Source organism: Stenella coeruleoalba, assembly GCF_951394435.1.
Source record: "Stenella coeruleoalba genome assembly, chromosome: 20".
Classification (NCBI taxonomy): Eukaryota; Metazoa; Chordata; class Mammalia; order Artiodactyla; family Delphinidae; genus Stenella; species Stenella coeruleoalba.
Genome location: NC_137166.1, coordinates 27567517 through 27577782, shown reverse-complemented (window position 1 = coordinate 27577782; position 10266 = coordinate 27567517). Strand labels below are relative to the sequence as shown.

Here is a 10266-nt window from a genome sequence, read left to right as displayed (position 1 = left end):
TTTGTCCCTATGAAGTTGGGCTGGATCATTCTTTCGGCAGGCATTTGCTGTACGGAGCCCCTACTGTGTGCCAGGCTGCATGCTGGGCTCGGAGGATACTTCGATGAACAAGGTCCCCCAGGTGTTGGGGCTTTAAAAGGTAAGGGCTGGAGGTCCTTCTTGGCGTGGGAGAGCTACCTCCCAGAACAAAGGATACTTCGTCAGACCCAGACTGACGGGCCCTGTGTCCTCCTGGCTTGCCCGCAGCCAGCATTCTCTAGTCTTCTGTCCTTTGGTTTACTGCCCACTTAGGAGCTAGGACCCCAGGTCAGACCCTAGGATGTGTGCCAGCTCCCAGTAGGAAGGTGGTCCTAGCAGATGGGAGGAGGGGAAGCCCTTTGAACCCTAGCAGGCTTCGTCCAGCCTCGCAGGCGGGTCCCCGTATGAGAAGCCAGCCCATTGCCCCCACCAGGAGCCCTCACCCAGAGCCTGGGAGCCGACTCAGCTCCTTGGCAACATGCTAAGGAATTCAGTCGCTGAACACGCTCCCTTCCTCTCCCCTCCCACCGCCTGCCTGCTGTCTGCGGGGGCGAGCGAGGCAGAGGCAGTGGAGCCTGGTTATAAACCGCGGCAGAGCTCAGGCAGCGAGGGGACAGCACGGAGCCCCGACGAGGGCCCCCACCGCCTGCCCCGGCACCCCCAGACTCCCTCGACCATGGCTCTTCCACCTCTCTCGTGGCTGCTCCGTTTGACTGCCCTCTGCCATCTGATCGTGCTGCTGGCTGGTGAGTGTGGTGGACTCAGGCATAAGCGGGGTTGGGGAGCCCCCAGCCCCACTTCTGCCCCTCAGGCCTCCATGAGAGCCCCCGGACCCTGCCCGGGTAAGGCTGAGATCCGTGGCAGCCCCTTCCTGACTGACATGCCGGAGGGGGCTGGGCATCTCCCTGCTGGTGGTCCCGGACTCAGGGCTGCCCCTCCGGCTGGAAAGATTCACCATCTCCGGAGACTGTCCCTGCCTGGCCCAGTGAGCAAGGTGGCGACAGCATGGCAGTACAGAGAGGTGGTGGGGGCAGCACAAGATGCCAGGTGTGGAGGGGTGCCAGGAGGTGGGGCTGTGGGAAGCCCGAGGATGCTCTTGGTGGGCGCTGGGGTGGGAGCCCTGGCAGACCGTGGGCCGGTCTCCCTGCACAGGGTTAATTTGTAACCCTCAGCCCTGACTCCTGAGTCTCAGCTTGGCCCTGGGCTAAGCCACAGCTGGGACTTTCTCCTGCCCTGATTTCAAGTCCTTCCCAGGAGTAGGGGGCCCAGGACCAGTGGAGGTCAAGGTCATTGCAGCTCATGAATTCGGCTCATCACTGTTCCTCTGGCCTGTAGCCCCCAGTCCCTCTGCCTGTGTCTCCCCCATGATACTGCCTTTCTCCTACCAGCATAGCTTAGAAATGTTTGCACCTCCAGTCACTTGCTTTCTGGAGCCTGGGACCTGATAAGGCATGATGTATCCATCCCACCCGACATGAGTAAGATGGAGGCCCAAAGAGGTTTAGAAACTGGCCTGAGGATGCACAGCCAGCAAGTAGGGCAGGAGAGGGTAAGACCGGGTGCAGGAGAGAGTGTGGATGCACGCTCACCACATCTGTGCATCACACTGCCTTCAAGAACCGTTTGAGTCAGCCCCATCCTCAGGGAATACCCGGGCCATCCGGCAGGTTGGGGCTCAGAGAGGGTGGGAGGCTGCCTTAGGGCACACAGCCAGGCTGGGAAAATGAGAACCGGTCTCCAGCTTCCAGAGCACCTCCGTGGAGCAAACTGTCCCCCGAGTCCCTCTATATGGGGAAAACCCACCAGTGGGGCAGAGAGCAGGTGGGTGGTGTGGTGCGGGCCTCGTGCCGCTGGCCCTCCTGCTTCCTGGGCTAGAACACTGAGCTCCGAGGGGTTTGGGGATAGTGGGTACTGGAAGACGTGGACTCCGATGGAGGTTGCTTTGCCATAGCCCTGACCCTGAGTGGGGTCTTACCTTCTTTGGTCCCAGCTGCTGCACGTTTAAATATAGCTATTGCCTCCACGTGGTGAGGCTCTAATGTCTATGAGGACGCTTTGAAAGTGGGAGGAGGAGGGATTACTTATACGAAGCTGGGGGTGGAGGCCTTCTATGTTAGGATGGAGAGGGGATCCTGGGGGCACTCTGGATGCTCTGTCCAGCAGCCCGAGGCTTCAGAATCATCAAGTTCCTACCCTAATCTTGGTCACTGGTTTTGCTGGGACGTACTCACATATTTCAACCTTTCTGAGCCTCAGTTTCTCCTCCTTTAAGACTGGGCACTTGGCCGGGCTCATCTTGGAAGTCCTTAGCCACACTGACATTTGTGCCTCTGAGAGAGCCCCTGGGAACCCCTGCAGGACTAGGGAGTGGTCCACAAGCCAGAGAGGCCCGGAAGGGGGCTGGGGACTTCGTGGCTACTGCCCTGGCTGGTGCAGGGTGGCGGCGTCAGTTCCCGAATGTGGGTTTGCAGGGCTGTGTCAGGCAAGAGGCTCCTCTGCTTTATATAACAAACCTGCAGATAGAAGTCAGAGCAGAGAATTTTTCTCCCCAAGCACTGACGCATTCACTCCCACTCAAGCTCCAGCAAGAAAGAGAGAAAAAAAAATCTGAATTAAGCTGCTGTCGTCTGCCCCCCTGGTTAGGGTGTGCGTGGGGGGAAGGCAGGGGAGGATAAATCCAGGTCAGGTCCAGGCCCAAGTCGAACTTAAATTAAAATTCCTCTGTGTCTCCGTTGGTTAGGATCTCATATGTCACAAAGCGCTTCCTTGTGCATTTTGTTGATTCATCACTGGCCGAGCACCTACTATGTGTCAGGCACAATGCTAGGTGCTGGGGCCACATCAGTGAATACAACTGCCAGAGATCCCAGCCCTCGGCATGCTGAGCATCAACTGGAGAAGACAGACGATCCTCAAAATAAACAGATTTGGTCCGTTAGAAGGAAAAAAGCGCTGTGATTTAAAAAAGCAGGGAGTCGGGGGTGGTGGGGAAGGTGTTGAGGTTTTAAGTAGTGGGTCAGGGAAGAAGGGGGCGTTGAGGGAGCTGGGCGGGGACGCATGGGTGTCTCCAGGGCAGCACTCCTCAGTGCGGGATTCGGCCTCCAAGGGGACATTTTGCAATTTCTGGACACAGTTTTGGTTGTTACATTTTGGTTGGGGGGTGCTCGGGCACCTAGGACATAGAGGCCAGGGACGATGCCAAATGTCCTCACAGAACAGCCTCCATAACAAAGGATTATGTGGTCCAAGATGTCAGTGGTGTCTGCTGTTGAGAAAACCCTGCTCTAAGGGTCCAGGTATTTTTAAAGCTTCATTCTCATAACTATCCTGCAAAGCAGGTGTTATCATGTCCATTTTACAGGTGAGGGAATGGAGGCTCAGAGAACCTCAATCACTCGTCCAGGACACACAGCTGAGCAATGGCTCAAGCCTTCTCTACCACCCAAATACCCAGAACATTCCCATCTTTTCCTGCCTGTAATCCTCCAAACAGTCCTTGAGGTCCAGCCTAATGTACACCTCCTCTAAGAAACGGCTCCTGATCACTTGCAGCTGGAAGTGGTCTCACCCTCCTGTAAACCCTGGCACATTTGGGGTCTGTTCTGGAACACGGTGTTTTTACCTGGTGTTTAAGGCAGCCCAGAACAGTGGATGTCTAGGGGCTGGGAGGAAAACCAGATCTGCCACTAAGCAGCTGTGTGGCTTTGGGCAAGTCATTAAACCTCTCTGATTCTCAGCTTCTGCATCTTTAGAATGGGGATAAAAATCATCCCTTTGCAAGAATTAATGAGAGCAGATGTGTGTGTGCTGAGCATAAGGTCCAAAACACAGTAGGTGTTCTACTAAGAAAAGCTCTGATACTTTGTGGTTATGTCTTAGCTGTCCATCAGGCTGGGAGACTTCTGAGGGCAGAGATGGGCCTTGTTCTTCCCTCTACTCCTCACAGGGCCTGGCAAGAGCCAGGTCGGCATTTGTTGATTGACTGCGTAAACATGGTGATCTGATAGCATTTATTGGGATTGAGGTGCTCTCTTCAAGCTCAGCACCAGCACCTTCGGGAGAAGGAGCTCAGGGTTAAGGACAAGAGGGTCTGGGTCTTTGCAGATACTCAAAAGTAATTCAGACAAGTGTTGCCTGAATCAGGAAGTGGATGGATGAATGGATGGATAATGAAAGATGTGTGAGTGGGCTGGTGAGAGATGGAGGGGTGGGGAGATGAAGGGGGCGGAGGATGCGTAGGGGATGGACAGCTGATACGTGGGTGAGTGGGGCACAGATAGACTGATGGACCAGGGTGAGTGGAGATGGATGGGAGGTAGACAGGTGGGTGGCAGGGAATGCGTAGGGGATTGACAAGGGGGTGGCAGATAAATGGATGGATGGATAGATGGATGGGGAGGTATGTGAAGGGATAAGTAGATTGAGACATTATTTCCTTCGATGAATATTTATATCTACTTTATGCTGGATGCTGGGAAACACTGTGACACCAGGACGTACAAGGTCCCTGTCCTCCTGACACTCATATGATAGGTAATAGATGACTGGCTGGTGGAGGCATTATCTCCAGTTACAGAAAAGAAAATTTCAGCTCTGAGAAGAAAAGACCCCCCAGTTAGTTACACAACCTTCTCAAGCGGAACCAAGAACAGAGCCTGGCCGGGGCCATTCAGGCACCACGGCAGAGGGCGGAGACTTTAGGACAGGCCGCCTCTGCGGCTCTTTAAGCCCTGGAGGTGGGCAGTGGAAGCAAGTCAGAAGAGCAAATTGACCTGCCCGAGCTTATCCCTCCTGTCCGCTGGACAGCCTCTCCCGGGTCCAGGCCATCCGGGGGCACCATTTTTCTGGGAATTCCTCTGGAAGTCACCTGCCACACCAGTCCAGGGGCCGGCTCCTGGCTCTACTCAACAGGACCTGGGGGGGCTGCAGCTGAGTCACTCTGAGGTCCCATTGTGGGAGAAGGAGGGTGATAAAACGCCTTTCACATCCTGTTTCCTCAGAGAGAAAGGGCTACCGGTGACTCAGGGACCAGCGGCAGGGAGCCCGCCGCCCACCTCGGGGCTACTACTGCTGCCCCCTGATGGCCCAGCCTCACCCTGCAAGCCCTGCACCCTCTTTCCCACAAAGCAGGGTGGGCCGAGGCAGGGGAAATGATGAGAGCAGGGGTGGCAGATTCTAGAAGGTGTGTGTGCACGCCTGTATTTGGGAAGGCGGAGCGTGTTTGGTTTGCGTGTCCACACACATAAGTATTTGTGTGTGAGCTGTGTGTGGTTTGGTGGAACCCCGGGGGGTCACCTGGGGCCTCCCTAGCTCTGCAGAGCTAAATTAGTTTGTTCCCTCAGCTCCACTGCCCTGGAAGTCCTGGCCTCTAGATTTTTGCAAAACCCTCTAAGGTCATGCTTCGGGCGGCATATGACCTTGACCCAGATCTGACACTCAGGTTCTTCCTCATTTTTTGCATACCCCTCTAGAGCTTACAGCAAACAGAGTAAATTTTGCTGGAGATTTTAGGGGAAGGTGGAAATGCAATGCAAACCACTTCAAATGTTTATATAAAATGTCTGGGTTCTCAGCTATCTGTTGGGTCACCGTCATTCTGTCCTGGGGTTTCTGTCTGGCTCCACGTGGGACGCAGCCATCTGCAGGCCCCCGCCCATCTCACTCTGTCCCCACTCCATGTACAACGCATCTCCATTCCTCCTCCTTACGCCTGCTCCCAGCTTGCCCTGGGAATCCAAATGGCCCATTGCGTTCCTCCCGAGAAAGTGCTTCCAAGATCATCCTGGCTCTTAATGGCAGAACAAAGGATCACCTACTCAGCACACTCCTTAGAAGGTGGTTGTACTTATATATTTAACAAATTTTATTATCCGCTATGTGTGCCTGGTTGCATGTATGCCTTTATGTGTTTTTTTGGGGGGTGGGGGGCATATATGTGTCATTGTGTTTGTTGCTATGAGTGTACGCGTGTGTCATAGGGTATACACGTGGGCTGTGGATGGACCGAGGTCTGGGTGTGTCCCAGAGGTTGCGGAAATCCATGAATACGGATCAGGCTGAGAGGGACGGATGGGATATGGTTGGGAGGGGGCGATAGTTGAGCAGGTGACTTTACTGGAGTAAAAGCATGGTGGGGGGAAGGGCAGCGCCCTGGGCCCAGAAGGGCCGGGAGCCAGGCCCGGCAGGAGAGCCTGTTCCATCACTTGCTGGCTGTGTGACCTCAGGCAGATCCTTGTCAGTCTCACACTCCTCTCTCCTGGGTGAACCAACTATAGCGATTTCATTTTTAAAATTAAACACAATGTGCCAGGCAATAAGAGCTTTATAAGTAAGAATTCATTTTCATCACCTTACAGCAACCCTCTGAGGTAGGTTCTATTGCTGTCTCTATTTTACAGGTGGGGAAACTGAGGCATAGAGAGGTGTGGCCCGGGACAGGGGGCTGAGGTCAAGGGTGTGGGGCATCGGTTCTGGTTTGGGGGGTGCGCGGCGGGGACAAGCTGGCGTGGGGCTGGGAAGCCAGATGCCCATGGACAGTCCTGCTGACTGGGGGCCTCTGTGGGCTCAGGACAGCACCACGGTGTGAAGAAGTGTAACATCACGTGCGGCAAAATGACCTCGGAGATCCCCGTGGCTCGTCTAGTTCACTACCAACGAAATCAAGAATCATGCGGCAAGCGTGCCATCATGTAGGTACTGCTCTCTTGGCCTCTGAGTTCCTTTCAGGCCCCGGGGGTGGTTCCCTGGCCTCCGCTAATCCGTGTCCACATCCTGTCACCCAAAGCTGGGCTCTTCTCTTGCTCCTGACCTGCTAGCCTCCTCGCCAATCTTACTATCTGTGCCACAGGGCAAAGATGAGCTGTGGCTTCCTGAACGGCCGTGGCCTGGAGATGCCACCCAGGGTGATGATTCCTTCTGGGCCAAAGGGTGTTTATGCAGCCCTCGAACCTGCTGGATTTCATGGGGGATGAAAACACGGTGCTCTGAATGTGCAGGCTCCAGCCGCCAACAGATCTGGTGCAAATCCTGGCTTCACCACTTACAGACTGGGTGGCCCTGGTCGTGTTGCCTACCCTCTGCACTTTAGTTTCCTTATCTGTAAAATGGGTAGTTTGGGGAAGCTGAAAAGAGATAATGAAACTAAAGTGCTTGGCAGGGTGCCCAGAAGCTGCTGGCAATAGGAGAGGCCAAGGTTATTATCACCATTGGACAGATGGGGAAATAGAATCCCTCTGAGACTTTGGGGAGGGGTCAAGCCAAGCCAGCTTCCCCTCTGGCTGTTGGGATCCCTGGCCATCGTGGCTGCTTGCTCCTCTGGGGTCCTTCTTGGGTACTGCCAATCGCCCAGCCCTGAGGCCTTTCCCCAGGACTGACCTTTGGGTCTTAAAGCGGCCTCAGCCAGACTCAACCAGACCCTGAGTCCTGGCAACAGGAAATGGCCAGCGGGCCTTTGAAGTAGGGTCTCAGCTAAAGGAAGTTGTACTTCCTCCCACTGATTGTTACTAAGAGGAGCATGTCTGCTACTGCCTGACCTCTCTGCTCACCTGTCAAGACTCGCTTCCCCCAGACTCCCCCACGTATATGTTTCTATTTTGTAGGCGAAGGGGAAGTGGGACGCTCCAGAGAGGGAATGATGGCACTAGGGCAGCACTGCACCTGTGGGGCCTACAGGGTCACGCTTGCTTTCTGGACCTCTCTGGCTTCCTAGCATACTGGAGCCAGGCACATTTACATTACCTCTCTGAGCCTTGGTTTTCTCATCTGTAAAATGGGGGTGCACGTGGTAGCCATCTTACAGGATGGGTGTGAAGTTTAACCAGGCAAAATGCCTAGCACAGGTCATGGCGTGGAGCAAGGGTCCCCGCCAGCTCTGAGCTGTGGTCTCGGTAGTAAACCGGCCACACGCAGCTTCAAAGGAAGTTCAAGATTTGGATGGCGCTCAGGGTCCCAGCAGGACCACCATATATAGGGTCGGAGCTCCCTAGGGGCCCTTTCAGTCTGAGGATACACACTAGGAGAAGAGGGTAGAGGTCCGGAGGGCAGCCTGCAACCGAGGGAGAGGAGGAAGAGGACGTTATGACATCGAGTCCTTTCCAGAGTGAGGAGGCCCCACCACCAAGCTTGCCAGAGAACACCGGTGACATCTTCTCCCAATCAGAAAACTTGCAGCCCACAGCCCCCACCTTCATGTTAATGACATTATTATCAACATGGTTATTATTTTGCTGATCTCCTACTCTGAACCAGGGGCTTTACATCATTTTCATCTTCTACAATAACACAGAAGTAGGGTGACCCACTTGTCCCAGTTTGCTGGAATTTTCACAAAAAGACCCGCATCTTGAGAACGCCCTCAGTCCCAGTTTTTCTGGGATGGTTGGTCACCCCGCGGAAGGTAGGACTCTCTTTCCGGTTCTCAGGTGAGAACACGGAAGTTCCATAAGCTGAGCTGCCCCGGCTAAGAACTCGTAGCTCCCAGCTAGTAAGTGGTGGGGGCAGGGTTTCTAGCCAGGTCTGCTCACCTGCAGTGCATGTGCGTGATACCCCTACTCCGCATGGCATCTGGGCATCACTGGGTCCCTCGTCTTCCTTCCTTGCAGCCTGAAGACCATGAAGGAAAAGTTATTCTGTGCTGACCCGCAGGAGAAATGGGTGCAGAAAGCCATGGAGCATCTAGACCGCAAGGCTGCTGCTCGGGCTCCAAATGGCGGCACATTCGAGAAGCAAATCGGCGTGGGTGAGCCCAGGACCAGCCCAGCCACCAGGGGGATGGACTGGTCTGAGGCCTCAGAGACCAAATTCACAAGCGAAAGCAGTAGCCAGGAGGCACAGAGGGCCTTCGGGACTTCCCCAGAGCTGCCACCAGTAGTGGCTGATTCCAGGGGGACCAGGTCCCCCTCCACTTCAAAGACTCCGGATGGAGGGCCCGAGACAACTGAGCTTTTCAACAAGCCTGCCGTCACCACCACCACGTCTTGGCAGAGTTCTACCGCCTACCAACCTGGGGCAGACCTCGAGGCTGACGGGAAAGCCTCTGAGGCCCCCTCCACCCAGGCCCCCTCCACCCAGACCCCCTCCACCCAGGCCCCCTCCACCCAGACCCCCTCCACCCAGACCCCCTCCACCCAGACCCTCCCCACCCAGGCCCCCTCCACCCAGGCCCCCTCCACCCAGGCCCTCACTATTTCACACACAGTCCCAGAGAACAACACTGGGTCCGAAGGCCAACCTGGGTGGATCAAGGGACAGGACCCCACGCCAGACAACTCTCTAGGGTCCAAAGAATTGGGTCCCACTTCAGCTCACACGGATGCTGTCATGGGGCTCGGCAGCGTGTCCGATGTCTTCATGGTCCCTGTATCCTCTGAAGGGGTCCCCAGCACGGATCCACTGGCCTCTGGCAGCTGGACCCCCAAGGCCAAGGAGCCCATTCACGCCACCATGGATCCCCAGAGGCTGGGTGTCCTCGTCACTCCCATCCCCGACTCCCAGGCAGCCACCCGAAGGCAGGCAGTGGGGCTGTTGGCCTTCCTCGGTCTCCTCTTCTGCCTGGGGGTGGCCATGTTTGCCTACCAGAGCCTTCAGGGCTGCCCCCGCAAGATGGCAGGAGACATGGTGGAGGGGCTTCGCTACGTGCCCCGGAGCTGTGGCAGTAACTCGTACGTCCTGGTGCCAGTATGAGTGCCCACCTGCCTGCATCCAGTTGTTCAACTCAGCTGCCTGGGGTCCCCCATCCTCACACTCACCCTCACCCAAGAGTCTGGCCCGAGCTGGAATGACTGGAGTGAGGAGGTGGGATCCTCTGGGCGGAACTGCCCCCAGCTCCTGGAGGCCACCCTTGACCATCCTTGACCTACTGCGGACCGAGGGGGTGGCCTCCACAACTCGCTCCAATGTCCCAAGTCAGAAAACTCCCCTCTGCTGTTGGCTGGTTAGAGGGTCCCTTAGATACCGTGCCAGCCCCAGTGAACAATTATTTATTGAACGCCCGGCCCCTCTGACCCATACCCCTGCGGGTACCACAGTCATCCCTTCTTACCAACGAGGCTTAGGCCAGGCCCCTTCTCCCCACTCCCTCAGACCTCATCGTGTCTCTCGGTCCCGCTGTGGTTGCCAGTCACCCCGGCCACCTGCGGTGCTAGCTCCCCTGCCCCCTGTATAGACCCCCTGCCCCAGCCGGGGGCCTGTCTTTTCTTGCATGAGGCTAGTGTGGTGTTTCCTGGGACTGATCCCGGCGAAGGATCTGCC

General features: G+C 56.0%; 1 protein-coding gene across 1 annotated transcript; it reads left to right on the top strand.

Moving 5' to 3' along the window:
• Window positions 1-638: 638 nt before the first annotated feature.
• Window positions 639-9699, top strand: CX3CL1 (C-X3-C motif chemokine ligand 1; the record flags this gene model as incomplete). The annotated part of the gene is made up of 4 exons (XM_079907899.1): window positions 639-764; window positions 6587-6707; window positions 8619-9057; window positions 9163-9699. Exons 1-4 carry the CDS (start codon window positions 695-697, stop codon window positions 9697-9699), a joined length of 1167 nt encoding a protein of 388 aa, XP_079764025.1. The 5' UTR covers window positions 639-694.
• Between the last annotated feature and the right edge of the window lie 567 nt (window positions 9700-10266).